Source organism: Ptychodera flava, chromosome 18 (genome assembly GCF_041260155.1).
Source record: "Ptychodera flava strain L36383 chromosome 18, AS_Pfla_20210202, whole genome shotgun sequence".
NCBI classification, from domain to species: Eukaryota; Metazoa; Hemichordata; class Enteropneusta; family Ptychoderidae; genus Ptychodera; species Ptychodera flava.
Genome location: NC_091945.1, coordinates 14074284 through 14092980, shown reverse-complemented (window position 1 = coordinate 14092980; position 18697 = coordinate 14074284). Strand labels below are relative to the sequence as shown.

Genomic DNA, 18697 nt, shown 5'->3' with positions numbered 1-18697 from the left:
AATGAAAGACAATGTGCTTTGTATGTTATATATCGTAATATTTTTTTTTATTTTTAACAGACTTTAACGAGTGCGCATCCAACGATGATAATGATTGTTCATTAAACGCTGATTGCCTCAACACCAAAGGTTCATTTACGTGTAAGTGTAAGTTTGGTTATCTGGATGCAGCGGAAGTTACGTCACAGCTACCAGGACGGGCATGCTCAGGTAGATGGACTCTGATTTCTTTGCGGTCGTTAGAAGCCATACGTAGTTCACCGACTCCGGTTACATGACTAAACGCTATTTCAATGGTCAGTAATACTAACTTTTGATGATTTTTTCATCTTTTTTATGTTGTATATCAATTGTAAGTTCTTTTTCTTCTCCCAAAGAATGTTGAAACACCCACAATTTAGCTACCGTCCTAAAGGCGTAAAATGCATTATTGTTACATTTGACTTCTAATGTTGACCAGAAGTCACTTTTCAACAATAACAATGCGGTTTTAACACCGTATGGTTGAGTTTGCAAGCTGAACACTGTGTATATCAACATGCCTTAGGGAGCAGACCAAGGAATTATGGTTGACATTTAACACAAAAAATGGTGAAAAAATTATCAAAAGTTACCATTACTGGCTCTTCAATGAAGGTCAGAATTTTGATGCCGATAATTCGTTCTCTTTCACATTTAACCCTTTCCCTGCCAAGTCCATATTTCACCATCAGGTCAAGATGGTTAAAATACAACATATTCCGTATGGTGTATTTTAACATAATACTGTACATTTGAAAGCTGTTGAAAACATAAATACTGTAAACTTGATTTTTTCGGACTAAAGAGGCTATAACAGACCAAGCCAAGTGGGTGAAAATACGTCATGTTTTGGCTCAATACCGCTTTTTACTGACTTGGCTGATGGGGAAGTGATACTGTCTGGCAGGAAAAGGGTTAAAAAGGGGCATTTACAAGGGCAATAGTCGCTAAGAACAATTTTACGTCAAAAAGTTTTGCTTCATTTGACGCAACAACATCATCAACAACAAAAATGGTCACGGTGTTCATCGTGGCTAGCTATAGAATTTCATTCACATATCCACTACAAACTTCACGAAAAATATTCTTCTGTCTGTAAGCATTTGCATCGGAAAGAATTTTAAAAATTAGGTGCAAAAAGATTATGTAGGAAGAGATGTAAATATAAAATATTTATTCAATGAATGAACGATACAGTACAGCTACAAAAACCAGCTCGAAAACTTCAAAAAAGTTTACAATCCTGCAAAGCACTGTGGGTATTTCATGTCAAAGGTCACCACCCAACTCTGCCGCACGAAGCAGAAAACGGCGGCGTTGTTGTCATTGCTCAAGTGCCCGCTGCCTGGCAGTGCAAGTCTTGCTTCCACCTATGTAGTTTCATAGACAGTAGAGGCTCTGTGAACTGAGAAATCCGACAGGTACATTCCAGTGTATATTTTGGCATTGTTTGATCCTTTTAAAATTTGATACGAGACTCCGCAGTCTAGTCTGCAAATGCAATACTGGTAAGTTCCTCTATCAATCATGTCTATCCAGAGGGACTGTGAATACCCACACCACCACTAAGTACTACTCTGACCGTGGTATAAAGATATCGTAATACCTCCATGCTCTAAGTTTATACACGGATTCATCGATTAATGCTGGTATTGTGTTACCTCACTGGACATGCCAGTTCATGTCGAAATTTTAGTCAGGTTCACGCGCTTGTGTGCAGGACTATAAAAAGGAGGCTCTGCCGTAGCTCTGGACGGCATTGTGGTGGGAGGCCGTATGACGCCGGTATTAAACACACAGCCCTGCCATGCAGAGCTATAGCTCTGCCGATAACACGGATAACTCCAAGCGCTCGTTACAAGGCACAGTACAATAAATTACCCACAATGCTGTTTGATTTGTACCAACGACATTAATTTCCTTATAACTCTTTCAGTTCTGTATAAAACCAATAATGTGAAGTCTCACGATAATTGATTAATTATATTTATTAAAAGTACGTTGAAATATTGTAGTAAATTTCAAAGAAACCGTCAAATTACCATAAAAGTCACATTCTGCAGGTACTACAAATGTCACAGTTTTGGGAAGCAAGTTATGACCAACTGAAGGGGTCATTCTCTGAAAAGAGCTATCATATATTGTAAATTTCTTTTGTCTTTTCTATTTGGAAAAAATCAATATCCTTTTGTTTCATAAAACAGGCGCAACTAGCCTCCCTACTTTCCATCATTTTATTCTGTATGGCTGAGGACACAATCAGTAGATAATTTACAAAAATGCTATCTCCTCTCTCAATCAGGCACAATTTTCTTAATCCTTCAAAATGGGAGTTGAGAAGAAAGGTGTCCTTAAAAGTACGTCTTCAGAATTTTTACAACTAGTCCAGGAATTTGTCTATACATGGGAGACATTGTAGACTTCACAGGGGAATTCTACGTAATGGTACAAATCATGATGCACTATGGGAAATCTCTAGTACTGTGCGAGGTTACAGTGTCAAAACCACAGGCATTTGCCTCACAGCTGGGAAGTCCGCTAAATCGATCGATTTTCGGCTCGATCTATCGATCTGCCTGCCACTGCAATGTGAGTATGTAGGTTGCAGTGGCGGGCAGGTGGAGGATGAGATCGATTGATAGAGCTGAAAATTGATCGATTTAGCACACTACCCCACTAACGAGCGCCCGTACGTACGTGATTCGAGTCAATTATGTAAGCCAACTGTCACTGATGCAACCAGTATTGCATCAGTGATGGTTTGGCGGTTTGCCTGCATTGAGTGGAAAGCCTTTGGTCAAAACCAAGCCAAGACCCTTTCCATGACGTAAGAACACAAACTCAAGACGTTAGAGAGCCGCAGGGCCTGGCCCGAGACAGTTGCAGTACTGTAGCTCGAGGTTTTGCCTGGGCATTTGAAGTCAGACGGCAAAACCAGATTTTGCCGTCTGACCCACTTACCCAGGCAAAACCTTGAGCTACATTACTGCAGGCTGCAGCTATATGCCTAAGAATGAGAACATGTCAACTATTCGGAAGTTAGGAGCTCTTCCTTCAATTGGAGCTCTTTGCAATTGTTTCAGTCCAATAGCCAAACCTAGTGAAAAATTTAGAATTCTTTGGCAAAATATTGTGATACAGCGTTATGGATAAAGTGTCCTCATGACAGACCATTGGAAGTTGAGCATTGCTATCTTCGGAGCTCCAGTCTGATCAAAGTAGCCTGACAACAGAATATCGACAAGTAATGCCAATGATATGGTGTGATACCTGTAGCAGAAGGGTTTTCCTGATTTTTCTTTAAATAAACTAGAGCTTTGTCAACCATAAGAAACATTACTGCCTTGTTCAAACTGATTTTCTCATTCATTCAAATAATCTTACTGACCCCGGGGAGAGAGAGAGAGAGAGAGAGAGAGAGAGAGAGAGAGAGAGAGAGATATGCAATATTGTACCTATAGTATACATTTTCAATTTTGTGGTTTAGTGATCTATTATAAGATTAAAACTTAGAGTATTATAAGATTTTATCAAAACTTCTTGTATTCATGACAAATTTGTTCCCATTCATGAAGAAAGATGACATATTTTGTGATCCACACTGAAGGTTTGTCTATCAAAATTTTTCAGTTTTCAGGCCTTATTTGTTATACAGATGTGTGAATTAAAACATTGTACAAGTTTAGATATCATCACCATTAAAATTATACCTCATCTTTTAACTTTGAACAGCTGTTTGTTCTGATGACTACTGCCAGAATGGAGGCACCTGTCTCCCTGACAACGATGATGGGGAACCAAAACCTTCCTGCAAGTAAGATCCTAGAGCCAATTATCGCAAGAATGACATACAGTACCGCTGATTATTATAATTTTCTCCCAGAATTTTGCTATTTTAGTTTTATTTCAAATACTACCTTACATATAATATTTTTTCCAGAATTTATAACCCATTCACTCCATACAGTGATGGTAACTGAAATGTTTGAGAAAATCTGTGCAACTTGAACTGATTTAACATCAAATATATTTCTCTTGTTATGAGCTGATTCCTAAGAAGTATGTGGTATTTTGTATGTGGTACACATGACTTGTCATTTTTTACAACTATCACATTAACTTCCGTGAGTGAAGAAAAATGAGAAAAATATTGTTGGTTATTTCAGATGTGCCATTGGATATAGTGGAAGTAATTGTGAAATTGTGATTGAAGAAGACAATGGTGAGTATTAAATTGATGGAGAATAATTATACTAACACCAATTACATGTATATAATGAAGGATAGCGAAAAAGCGCCATAAGATGTAACGTCTATTATATATTTTCTGTTTGTTGGCCTGTTTCTGTTGGCGTGTTTGGTGCCTGTTAAGGTAGCATGCACCTCGAAAGAGGAAGACTCAAACTTTTGCTAAAACCTTCCTTAATGAAACTTTCAGCCATTCTCTTACTAATTCAAGAATAAAAGTCGGAGGTAGTCGGAGGTCACCATGCAAATTTTGGTACTAGAGAAACAAATAACCCAATGTTTACCGATATTTAAAATTCAAAATGGCCGCCATTCCTGTGTTAACTCTATGGAGAAAAAATAAAATTTTCGATTTTCGAAAAACTAAGCTGGTTGAAAATTTTCTTACACCAAGAGCTTAAAAATGAGCCCCCACAAGTGGTTTATCAGAAGAGAATTGTAACAGTTCGAGAGTCCGAATATCTCTCCACGAGGCGCGATCTACCCTAAGTACCTGCAGTTTTGTGTTTGACTTGCTTCTTCTGCATGTGCATAGTGTCTGCTGTTGTTGGCTTGTGAATTTTAGTCTAGCTACACTAAAATTTATTTGTTGATGATTATTCATTGCATAATGTGTGCCATACTGTTTCCTAGGGTAAATACCGTGTTGTTCAACATGTCTTAGGCAGAAATTGAAACTAGAAATGAATGCACTTGTTCTTCTAAAAACATGGTGAAAATATCAAAATTTCTAGCTACCGTCCCTTTAATGACCTAATTGCATAACCTTTTTTCACTGATATGAACATACTAAGCATACAGCCTTTTTCCCCCAAGAAAATTGCAAATCATCTCATCTGAGATGAGTCCAGCAAGAATGCTATCAATCAGTGTTTTCACAGGGAATTTCATGTAGAATGTATTTATGATGAAGGCATGTGACAACAAAATTTTATCAAATGAAAGACAACACCCACTGTTTTTCCACATTCGCTCTGACCTAAAAATGGAGCTCTGAGTTCAAAGCACGTGTTTGAACGTGATTATTGATTGTAGAGTTTGAAAGTGAACTGTCAGACTCACATTATCTGAAACATTCAGTGCTAAGGACTCACACCAGGGTCGTGCAACCAGTTGATGTCATGTTGACAATATTAGAAAAATATTCTTTACTTTACACTTGATATTTGGTAAAATGGAGAAGTTACACACACAAACACACACCTGCATGGATGTAATGTTGTCTTCATATTCTTATAATCCTTTTTTTCTTCCATGACTAGCACAAAATAATTACAATGTGTATGTTGACTTTTGAGAAAGTACTGGAATCTTACTACAAGATCAATGCTAAGTTTCTGTTTGAATTTGACCATTTTCATCAACAATTTTAAGTTAAACTTCATCCTTAAAGAAAGAGACAGTGATGCGGGAATTATTAAAACTGTCCACTTTTGTGATAAGTTAATGATTTGTCACTGACAAAATTTGCATAAGATATATATATATTATATATATATATATATAGAGAGATAGATACACACACTCATGTATACATATATACACACACACACACATATATACACACACACACACAACTCCAATAATCTGATTATTAAGAGACAAAGTAATTTTAATACACCGTGTGCTCTTGAAATGACATCTTTTATTTTTGCACTAGAAGGATTGAAGTCTTTCACAATTCCAGAAACGTTCCAATATGTCAGGATGTTGTTCAGTGATGGTGCTGTTCTGAAGTCAGTGAAAAATGTTTTTCTTTACTGGAAAGGTTGATACTCATGGTATCAACATTGAGTGTTGACTGGTAATATGCTGCCACCACTGCTACATCATCAGTCAGTAAAAATAAATATTCGTGTGAAATATTTGCTTTTTGGTATCATGCCTATAATTACCACTCATTTTATCACAATTTTGACACAATTAAAATTATAAATTTTTGCTACCTATGTACTTTTATCTTTCATTATATTACCATGCCCTGTCCATCGCGTTTTAATTTGTCGAGCTGAACCACGTGACTGCCCACAAAAACACAGTAATGGTTTGTTTTCACGCCCGTGAATATAAATAATATCGTAAACATATTAACGTTACAGCTAAAACAAAAATTGTGATTTGTACAAAGATCAAAATAATCACAAAATAAAATGGAGCATTTGTGGGCCAAGTTTAAACACTTTCTTTCAAAAAAATCTCGGGATTTTCAAAATTTTTGTAACGCGCACGACTCACTGACAGGTTCTAAGGCCCTGTTGTTGTTCGACAGGAAATTTTCTTAAATTTTGACAGTTTTTCAGGGTATGTTGATAATGTAATGGAAATAACAGACTCTGCGCTGACCATTAACGTTTATTTATGGGCGCGAGCGAGAGGAAAGCCAAATTAACAGGCTCGGCAAGCCTCGCCCATTAATTTTTGGCTTTCCTCTCGCCCTTGCCAATAAATAAACGTTAATGGTCAGCGCATCGTCCGTTATTTCTCTAGTAGATTTTATTTCTGAGTATAGTATTTCAAATGAATAACACTGACACCTTCATGTTTATTTTGCATATTGCACACTTTATTACAGCAGCAACATTTTACTGCAGTATGTTATGGTCCATTAATTCTTAAATGATCTGAGTTAGAGTGTAGCTCCACCCCACTCTAATAAATCTCTGATCCAGATCAAAGGATCAGTGATTCTTGTATCACTATGGGTAAATGTTCATATTGATCATTAACTTGTTCTTTTAGTGATCAGAAATCAATGTTTTCAGCGCATCTGACATGTTATATAGAGACAGCAACTGAAATTATCATTTAATGATACCTTTGTAATCATTTATCAAAGTGATCACAAAAATCAGCACTCATAGTTTTTCACTTGCCATATTCACACTGTGCAAATTTGTACACCGCCTCCTGTCATACAGTATTCCATTCAACATTGTTATGTAAAACAGAAACTACCCCTCCCACCCCCAAAGGGAAACAATCATCCCCCAAAAACAAAACAAAACAAAACAAAACAAAACAAAAACAAACAAACAAAAAACAATCATAACAAACCAAAAACAAAACAAGGAATAAAAAACAAAAAACAAAAAATTAAACCCCATAGCAAAACAAACCAGGACAGCAAAGTTAACACACTGCAAGAGTTGGTCACTATAACACTAACAAAGTCTAGTATCTTTATTAGTGATACCATATCTGCAGTGGAGAATCACCGCTTAAACAATTGTAACACTCACAGTGAGATCTACAGTACTTTCATACCGACATACTATCCCTCTCTGTGAATACAGTCTTTCCAACAGTCAAGTAACGTTTCCTTTTTCATCTTTTTGCAACAACCTAGCCTGTAGTTTCTATCTGGTTTGGGTCATTAGGGAAATGTGCTGTTGTTGTATTTTAATGGCATTGCGATATTGTCCAGCTAGTCTTTTAAGGAATGCCGTATTTTTGATGACCACTAAAGTGTCTGCAATAACTTGTTTAGAGGTGTCCCTTTGTATAAATTGAAGACTTCTTTCATTCTTCTGCTTGGAATACTGTGTACCAATGGCATACCAAATTATTACCATAAACCTGAAAAAAAACCCACCAAAAAACCAATCATTAATTTACTTTAATTATGCAGACAGAGAACAGTTTAAGAAAGTCACCATTGTAGTAATTGTGGTCGGAGCCCTGCTGGTGGTGGTTGTCATGACAATATTGGTGATTGGGTGCTGGAGCCATGGAAAATGCCGACGCCCGAACGTGTTCTCCTATCGGCGCAGGATGACCTTCTCGAGAACGAATACTTACACAAATGAAGGCATGGAGCTGCCAAGTCTTGATTGGAAGAAGAACCCCGGCTCCCACAGAAGTCGACGAAGCAGCTCCACAGTGTTGGATTTTGTCAGATATTCACCGTATTTGGTAATATTTACCCCTTTGTTTGTGTTTGAAAGTTAAACTTTAAAACTCTTTTAGTTTTCTGTGCAGGCCTAATTGAGATATGTTCAAATTAGGATGAAATGATCAGTTTATCTTTTGAGGTTGTTCTGGTCATTTGTGGTCAAAAATTAGTCTGGAAACTACCTGCCATACAAAATGTAGCCAGTGTTTATTTATTGATAAATACATATTTACTCAATGTATGTGGATAACTTAATCTTTTCAAAAAAGATAAAGCCAGTGACAGTGTTTTGAATATCAAATGGAAGGAACACACTTGACCCTTTTCATGCCAGGATTGTTACTTCCCCATCTGTCAAGTTAGTGAAAAGAGGAATTGAGCCACTTGATAACCCTACTTGTACATGTACTTTCACCTACTTGATATGAAGTGTATGAGTCAGGAAAAACTGTTGAATGTCAAGTCTTTGTGTATGGGACATGCCATGCCTCACTGGCTTTAATCAACTTGACCTGATGGTGACGTATGAACTTTGCAGGAACGGTTAAAAAACGGTTTGACCGAGAGAATTGATATGGCTTTCACATTAAAATATTGAACAAAACTATCATTGAGATCTTTCAATATGAAGCAGGATGCCAATCATGATAAAGCAATGCTAATTGGTAATTTCATTTCATATCATACATGTAGGATAGGATGCTGTACAAAGGAATGGATGAGGAGACTGACGGCCATTCAGACAGGGTTTCAACTACAGACAGCTGCAGAGCACTGCCACCAAGTCAAGATGGTGACTGTGACGGTGATGATGTCATTTCTGTACCAGATACAGCCCTGTTGAATAAAGTAAGATCAAAGGGACCTTTGAATGCTTAAAATGTGACATATCTGATAAATAAAATGTTTGCTGCAAATATGGCTCTCCAAATTTACATGTGTGTTAAACACACTCTGCAGCAACAGAATTTTCATGCGTTGCAATTTCTTAAATTACCCCGAGGTTTCTTCAGAATTTGAAACCAACGCTTTAGCGAAGCCTTTTGTGAAGTATAAGTTGCTACAAATCGCCAAATATGTTAGTATTCTTACTTGTTTTCTGGCTAATAATCAACAAGCCTTATCGTAAACATGCTAGAAAAATATGTATGATACATGCCTGTATGACAGGTAGGTTTAATATGATAGATAACCTTTTCAAAGGGCGTGAAACAGTTCACAATGAGTGGAGGATAGCATTGCTGAATGCTGGGTATGAATTTTTATCCTCACATTTGAATGGATACCAAGTCATTCAGTGTAATGTTTAAGACTCAAAAATCATCGCACTCAACCATGCTCTTCATCGTTTGTTTTGTAACTTGTCTCATAACTCCTCTGAGAATCAAAAAAATGAAGTTAGCGAAGCGTCATGTTGAACAAACTCGTATCAAAAAAATTACATGTACCAGGACTTAAGATAAGACAGCCTATGCTGTGTATTGGCCAATAATTTACTGATAAGGTGTTGATTGAAATAAATTTAACCAAAGTTTTAAGCTTAGAATTCTTAAATATGAAGATGTAAAAATTGATAGACAGATATAAAGAACTTGTGGGTGAGTTAATTTAGACAATCTATTTTAAAATTTGTACTGAATACTGAAATAGTGCATTGTGATTTGAAAAGACAGGGAGTCTGAGGCAGAACTTTTAAAACATTAGCACGGACAAAATCTTAAAGTTCTCCACTGTCCAAGCCGAGATACAAGTCTGCTTGAATGCTGTTGGAATCTGGAGAGTGAACATTGCAATTTGTCAGAGTTCGTCTAAAATGGTGTAATTCTCTGAGATTGATGACCAGCATGCTACCGTTAGGCTTCAAAGCCTTCCTGGTCATAAACTACATCAGCTTCATCACATGCCATGTTGTATTATTTACTTTCTGGTACTAGTCAACTACTGGCTCAATTTTCAAGTGTTTTTTTTTTCTGGTGTTGGTATCTGCCGCCTCACACCTTTCATTTTGTCCCATCAACATTTAAGGTTCCAAGACAAGAAACTGACCTTTCTAAGCTAACAATTCTCTAGCAGTTAATAGGCTCAGAACCCCCGTAAATTATATATTTTCGGAAAGCCTAGATATAGGGGAACATTCTGGTTACCATAGTGTCACCATTATTTACATAACTATCATGTGACAAGTAATTTGCATAACCTTTCAAAAATCGGGTTTCCCTATGTTTTGTTTCAATGCTTTGACATATGCGGCTGAAATTTGTGTGAGTGCAAGCTGTCTTAAGGATCTTTCAAAGTGTGTCTCAGAATTTTTTTAAACCTTCTTAAACAATTTTTATGCCAGAAAAACTTCCAGAGCGGTGAATTTGACCCTAGTTGATTTCTTTAAAATTGTGCTCAAATAAAAACTAAGCAAGATATAAAAAATCTAAGATACAGTTTGTAAGAGCGTTGTGACAGCTTGCATTCCAGAAAGTTTGAGTCAGATATCTTGAAGAATGGAGAAAAAATATAGGGAAACTTGGTTTTTGAAAGGTTATGCAAATTACCTGTCACGTGATAGTTGTGTATACAAAGGTGACACTGTGGTTACCAAAATTTTCCCCAATATCTAAGCTTTCAGAAAATATCTAATTTATGGGGGTTATGAGCTTTATTAGCCACCAGAGAATTGTTAGATTAAAAGGGTCAATTTCTTGTCTTGGAACCTTGATCTGTGTATTGAAAGAAAGATAGCTTGTTGTCGTATAAACTTGTTTATAGTGCAGATGACCGTTAGGCTACATTCATTTTCATCTTTTCACTTGTGGTTGTTGGTTTTTTCCCGAAAAAGTTGATTGATCTGAACACCTCATTTTTGTCATCAAAATCCAACAGTCAAACACAAGTGCTATCACACTGTGCAAACTCACAAAGAAACATTGCTTATCAGCGGACATTCCTGTCAGCTAGCAACCACTTGATAGGTACCAGCACACGTGTCTCAAGGACCCAGAGACCCTACAACACTATCATAAATCAAGGTTGATGTGGACGCGTTTGTAATTTTACAGGCGGGCTGGACATGTTTGCATTAAAATACAAATCATATTTCATGCTAGGTCCACAAGTAAAAATCAATAGAGATCTTTTTTTAATTTATCTTGTTTATATTTCCATTGTAGTGAAGTTTATTTCTCGTGACAGCATTCTTTGTTGTTTAATCTCATGAAAGTCTTGTATCATGGTACTTTCACGTACCGTCCCATACAAGTCTATGGACACTGCTTGAAGAAATGCATGATGGGTAAGCTTGGCATTTACAAGTGTGTGGTGGCCCTCTTTGTTAAAAATATCCCCCATCATTACATAGTGGTACAAATTGCTGGTAATCTTTTATTTAGTTGGTTTTGTCAAATATGCAGCTCAGTGTGAGACTTTACAAATATACCGTGATTGAGAACAATGCAGTGGTGAACAATGAACTCTATCAATGTATAGAGATGTACACACCTTTTCATGTTTATACGTACGAACGACTTTCAAAGTCTTCTGGGGAATTGTCATGACTATAATGTAAATTACAAACTGCCCTGTTGCTGAGATGATGTGCAATTTGTTACGATCTACAGTAATGGCTGTGGACTACATATTTCTGTGATGAAAGTGAGACAGAAAATAAAACTGTCATTGTTTCTGGCAAGAGGGTCTTTTTCTTGTGCAGAACAATGGAACCTTATTAGGTCATCATATTCATGAGGTCATCACAGGTTGCCTGCTGCTTCAACCAATCATTACGTAGCATTGACAAATGATTGCCATGCCAACATCAGCAGTTTTACTCAATTGTGGTTGCTGATTTAGAAGAGGACATCACCGGAAATAGTTTTTATATCGTGTTTGAATTGTAATTGGCTGCCTTCTTTTCCAAAGTTGATGGTTTTCAAATATGCCAGTTTAATTTGCTTACATTTCAGAAGGCAATTCTTGGGTTGCCGTATCATCCGATATTTGGTCAATAAATTTGGAAAATTTGAAATTTGAGCTCTCAGTTGCAGCTGTGGTAGATTTTATACCTATGTTTGTTTTTTGCCTTTTGCACCAGCTGTCATTCTGAAGAAGACAAATAACCTATGAGCTGCGGAACTCGTAGTGTGTGATTAATGAAATTTCAAAGTTTGAGCTCCTAATACTGGATATAGTCAGCATTTTTATGTCACCCTCTGCTGTTGTTAATTTGTAGTTGTCTCTCGTGCTCCAATGACAACATCCATGGTCGTAGTTTGACAGGGTTCTTGTTAGACCAGTGCATGCACACTTTACTTTTGGCCAGTTCAACGCTTCTGATATTTTGTTAATGGTAGTGGGTCACGGATCAGTCCAAATGCAGCCGAAGTGCATTTTAGCTGTGTCATTTGTCAATTTGTGGAACTGAGTATATGGATGTTTTGGGTAACTCTGTACAAAGAGTAATACAGTGGTCAGTCAGAAGGTGATGTGGGAAATGTCTTATACTTTTCTTGTCTACCCATGTGGGAGCTCATTTTAAAGCTCCTGGAGTAAGAAATAATTTTGCTGTCTTAGTTTTCGAAAATCAAAAATTCTTTTTTTTCCCCTCCTCTGTGTTCACACAGGATGGTGGCCATTTTATATTTAAAGTATTGATAAATGGTAGGCAATTTGTTTCTCTGGTTCCAAACTTAGATGGTGACTCCTGATGTTTATTTTTGATTAATTGGTAAGAGAATGGCTGAAAATTTTATAGACGAAAGCTTGAGCAAACGTTTAAGTCTTTCACTTTTGAGACGCAACCTACTTGACACATAGTCAATGTCGAACCTTTTGGCGAGTTTCAAAATCGTGAAAGCCAGCAAATGACTCTGATTGGTGCAAATGTGAAGTGCATTCCAAACTGACACAACTACAAGGGACTGTTGACGTCTACAGCAATGTTTTGCAACAAACGTATGACTCAAGTACCATCTTTTAACCATTGAAATGGGTTATAAATTATGGAAATATAATCTGAACAGCGCCATAGTTGCGTTAGTGAGTGTTTATTTAATTGATTAGTAATCTGAATATGTGGCAGTTTACATCCATGAGCTTAAATTCATATGACAATTTTTTGAACACATTCCATGTTCAGATACAGAAAACCATTTTATTTTACTCAAAAATAACACAGGTTTATACCAAATCTGTTGTGACTAGGGGTTAACCCTTTGAGAGCCAGTCACATTTTAGTCACCTTCATAAAATATAATTTAATAATTTTTTTTGTCAGATTTTCCACAAAATTTTGATCAAAACCTGTATAGCTAATGAAACCTTATGACTTTGGTCCAAAATTAAAAAAATCTTACAGAAAAATTCATAACAATAGGTAAAATGTTGCACTAAAATTAGGCGGGAAAAATTACAGCACTCAAAGAGTTAACCATGTTTATAAAAGTTATTTGCATGTTCTCACTTCACTTCAACAGAGGTATGTTTACAAAATTTGAGTTTTTGTTGCATAATTTATGACACATTTTAATATGACAAGGCATATAATATTGCATTTAATTTAAATTCGAATCACTTACACTAAAGCACACAGAAATTATTGAATTTTTTCCATCACAGACCGTATGTAAATTGTCAAGCATGTAAAGGGCAGTTTTCCCCAGTTACAGTTCAACCGGATGTTATGAAGGAGATTAAACAGGATTTTTGAAGAATTTTAATATATGACTTTAGTCTGACTTGATCCCTAAGTATAAAACCATATACCGATATTGAAACTACTGAATTCTAATGAAGATTGTAGACAGACGGTGTTCAACTTTTGAGAACTTCTTCAGTTTCGTTTCCCATGACCTTAGGGAATGCAGAAATGTTGCCAATCAACTTGTTTTAAATGATCAGTCATAGCTGCAGTTGTAATGGTATGATTGGTTATTCACAAGAGCTACAGACTGTCGTTTTCTGAGAGAGCTGAGGCGTGGGCATGCTGTTTAAGTAGACCAATGGCCTTCAATGTTATATACTGCCCTCAATCAGAAATTGATAGAAATGTTAGTTGCTCATAGTGGGCCATCCTTGGCTTGATTTATTAGGGGTGAGTGACTCCAACTGATATCAACGCAAAGTATATATTTGTCTGAAACATATAAGAATATAATGAAAAGTGTCAAATGTTATATGATGAAAAAGATTAAATCTCATTTCAAGAGATCTACCTGAAATAAACACCACCCTACTGCAAAGCAGACAAGATTTGCCGGAAATGTTTTCGTCAGCAACCAGTGTCACGCATGCAATGCTGTGAATGTTCAGAAACAAAAGCTCAATTGTGATCAGTGTCACTGTAGGTATGTTTGTCAATGTACTTAAATGTTCCCGACTGAATAAAACTGTATGGTCTACCATCAAATGATGACACACTTATGCAGGAATGTCTTCTTCTTGCATGGTTTGTTGCGCTGGTGTCAATGATGCCAGGTTGGAGCTATGATTTTGACGCATACAACATTTTCAGGCTGTACTATGGCTGGGATTTTTTTTTGTAGAAAACAATTTAATATATATGGCACTTGTGTAATTTGGATTGTCAGATTAAGAAGATTTAGACATAAAACCCTTCTTAAATTGATAATTGAATTATTTATTATTTCCTGTTCAAAGTCTGGTGGTAAATTGACAGGGATTCCTAATACATTGTAATGGATTTAGGGAAATTTTACCATTGAAAGATTGTGTTCCAATAATATGCATGAAAAAATGCAGCCAAATGTGCATCACAGAAAATGACGTCAAACTATACTGCGTGGTTGCTTGTAATATCACATTGAAAAGGGGAAGGTTGGTTTAGTTTTAGAAGAAAGAAAGACTGCATGAGCTTTCAGCAATCGCTGACAAGAATAGAAGAATGACACGCATGTAGCATGCACGTTTTTAAGACAATTACATCAATGAGCCAGTGACAAACATAATTCTCCCAAACTTTCCATGTATTTGCTAGCAGAGTTTCATTCAGGCAGGGCAGTACATTCTATGGATTAAATGACCAGTTTTGTTAATTTTCTGAAAAGTCATCTTGGCTTGATTCTTACACTTGTATTTTAATTATTTCTTTGTACCTGCTTGCAGTTTGATTTTATGTTTTGAATTTCACTGTTTTTCTAATTTCTGTCATGTTTTAATATGGTTCAATCCACTACACCTATTGGTAGTGTAAATTTCAGTGCCTATGACTTTGAACTCACAATAGATAGTGATTTCATGGTTATAGACAAGTGTTTGACAACATTGAAACTTCAGGATCTGGATGGCAAAGGGTGGCAATTGTCAGTGGTCATGCACATGTTTTTTGCATATGATAAAACGATATTCACTTCATTGAAGTGTGAAAAAAAACAACAGACATTCAGCTTAAGAAAATTTTGTCACTAGTTTTGTCAAGCCTGGTTTTGGTAAGCATATAGCCTACCATTGTCCTTCAGTTAGAGAGAGTAGCACTGGTTGCCATTGTAGAGAAATGTTGCTAAACATGGGAGCACAAGCTAAATATTGACCTCTTTTACACAATTTTAACCCTTTTAGTGCTGTAATTTTAGTGTGACATTTTACCAATTTTCATGAATTTTTCTGCAATTGTTTTGATAATTTTTTACCGAATAGACATCACATTTCATTGGCTAAAGGTTTTTTTTTATCAAAATGTCGGCAGAAATCTGAAAAGAATGATGGGAGTATATTTCATAAAGTTTACAAAAATGACTTTGGCGCTTAAAGGGTTAAACAAATGTACTCTATTTTGCAGTGTGTTCATTGCTACTGTACATTATAGTTTGAGCCTTTGACGTGTGACTATGGTGACTTTGATCAAACAAACTACTTACACGTATATTGATAATCAACAATTCAAAATGTGCAATAGGAATCACCTAAGGACTTAGGAAAGTCCTTTCCTAAGCTTCTATACAGAAAGAAATTTGCCGGACTTGTGCATGAATCGTTCTGCTCCGCATATTGTTATGATGAAACATCAGGACAGTGAACTGGAGCCCCAAGAAGAAGTAGAACCGTCTTCTGACCAAATTTGATTGCTTGGTCATCTCCTATCCGTCCGTCTGTCTGTCCATCAGCAGCCATTTCTCTGTCACCCCTGAGCCCATTTTTTTCAAACTATGTGCAAGGATAAAGTACTGTGGCATACATATGCACATCAATTTATTTCGCATTACAATATAATATGGCCGCCAGGCAGCCATTTTTTTATTGCAATTTTTTCATGTTTTTGAACCATGACTCAACTATCCCTGAACCGATTTTGTTCAATGTTTGTTCACAGATAAAGTGCTATTGCATCTATATGCACATCAATTTATTTCGCGATACGATCCAACATGGCCGCCGGGGGAGCCATTTTGGCGCGATTTTTTCATATTTTACCATAACTCAACTATCCCTAAACAAATTTCTTTCAAACTTGGCACACAGACATTGTACTGTAGTGTGCATGTGCATGTTAATTAATGGTGCGATGCGATCCAATATGGCTGCTGCAGTTTATGGTGTGATGCGGTTCAATATGTCCACCAGGCGGCCATCACACATCATTAATTACATAAATTAAAATTGAAATTGATCTTGCCATGGAAAACTACCAACAGCCATAACTTTACTGTCCCAAGTACACAAACATGACCCCCACAAACCACTATCATGTGATTTTTCCAACATGCACCCCCTTCCCCTGTAATGAAGCTACCAAGCATGTAATTCAATCACTGTGATGACTTGTTATCCACAGATTCCCATATACCTTCAACTAGAGGTTACAATCCTTGTCACAAAGGCGACATATAAAGTTTTCAATTCACAGTGATTTTTGGTTTTATTTTAATCCTTTAACAACAGTATGCCCCTGTATATTTCCTTTCATTGCAATTTCATTTTTGGATATTTGAGTACACATACTTGAGTTTCTCCCAAAGTTTGAAAACACGTGTTCCAAGGCTGAGAGTGATGTCTGCATCTACTATTTAAACCATTGTGAATACACATGTTATTTCCTTGTAAATACTTCCTTGTACTATTACACACACTGTGTAAAATAGCTGATCACGTTTCAGTCAGTTTTCTCTCGGGAAGACGCTTCTCCGTAATACAAGATTGAATTTTGTTGAAAGTGTGCTAGATTTTCAACAAACTTGCAGATATGGCGTCCACTCAATACCCATCAGGAGTCTGAACATGGATGTTTGTCTTTGACGTATCAACATTACACAAGTTACCTGTTTTGAACGTCAATTTCCCATATTTTTGTTAATGTCATAGGTTGAGACTGAAATCAAGACTCAGTCAACAAAATCCCACTCAGTAAAAGCAGGATGAAAAAGTAAACAAGCACAGCTATCAAATGACGCTCAATGAACTGACCGAGTTCAACAACCGCACATTATTCCTTTTGAAAAACACACTTGTCCCTGTCTTTTTTCTGAACATATGAGTAAAATTCATTACACATAAAGCACCAAACCAAATATTTTTATTTCTCTTTCATTTTGATTGTCAAACTAACTAACAAAAGAATTTCAAATCATGGTTATCCCTTATACAATTTTTTTATTGCAAAAATTTGTCTTTTATTAAAACGTGGCTTTTTCTTTTCTGAAGAGATTGCTATTTGTTTTTTGCTATCTGTCTGTGAAAGTGGGAAATTTTGCAAATGCTGCAACAGTCATATCCTGAGACCAAAGCATGAAATTGGAAAAAATTGGAAAACTTGAAATAATATGTGAGAAGTTGGAAAACTTCTGACATTAATAGCTATTTCATTCCAAAAAGTAACCAATTATTTACAGTACTACTGACAGCCACAGTAGCCAGGTGTCGGCTGATCACATGATATTGTAGTCTGCCTGGGGACATCGTGGCCTGAAAGGTTCCGTGTTGCTATGGCATCGTGATCCCATGACTCTGATGTTTAAACAACGTATCAACAGCACCTGAAACCATAGCACACCAGTCTAGACTAAATATTTGGTTGAATTTTGGTATAAACAAACTCTGAAAAAACCTGTTGGTACATACCAAAGTTGATGTTTGAAGAATATTGCATCTTACATTTCCATAAAAAAGTCAAAAGTTCGGGATGTAAAACGCATTGGATCAATAAAAATTTAATAAAAAAGTAATTTATCTTTTGAGAAACCAATAAAAATAAGGCTTTCTGGTCAAAGTGTCAATTGCTCATAAAAATGATTCACGCTCATACCTTGTTGTTAGTACGTGCCTTCTTTACTGTACCAGCTAGACACAAAGCCCATCCACCCACCTGTTGATTGTTTTGCTTCAGCAACATTGTAAGTTTGAAGTTGCTACCTATAGTGTATTTAAAGAAATTTGGCTACTTTCACCTGTGGAGATTTGGTAACCAGGTATTTGAAATGCTTTCAAACATTCATTCTGATGTTTGGTCTTGTTCATTACATCAAACCACATTTCATAGCCTCAAGCAGGTGTAACGCGATGCAACTGAAGTCTGGTACGGTATGTACCGGTCAAAGG

At 36.4% G+C, this 18697-nt stretch overlaps 1 protein-coding gene and 1 long non-coding RNA gene across 3 annotated transcripts in view; one reads left to right on the top strand and one right to left on the bottom strand.

Moving 5' to 3' along the window:
- Positions 1 to 18697, top strand: part of LOC139116918 (uncharacterized) — a 65744-nt gene that overhangs the window by 2358 nt on the left and 44689 nt on the right. For both annotated transcript variants that reach the window (XM_070679645.1, XM_070679644.1), the window contains exons 4-8: positions 61 to 210; positions 3754 to 3835; positions 4188 to 4243; positions 7898 to 8181; positions 8855 to 9010. In XM_070679645.1, the coding sequence (XP_070535746.1) occupies positions 61 to 210; positions 3754 to 3835; positions 4188 to 4243; positions 7898 to 8181; positions 8855 to 9010 (728 nt within the window). The remainder of the gene's footprint in view (positions 1 to 60; positions 211 to 3753; positions 3836 to 4187; positions 4244 to 7897; positions 8182 to 8854; positions 9011 to 18697) is intronic.
- Positions 6710 to 18697, bottom strand: part of LOC139116919 (uncharacterized) — a 66637-nt gene continuing 54649 nt past the window's right edge. Inside the window, exon 3 of the long non-coding RNA XR_011548421.1 lies at positions 6710 to 7845. This is a non-coding gene — a long non-coding RNA (uncharacterized lncRNA). The remainder of the gene's footprint in view (positions 7846 to 18697) is intronic.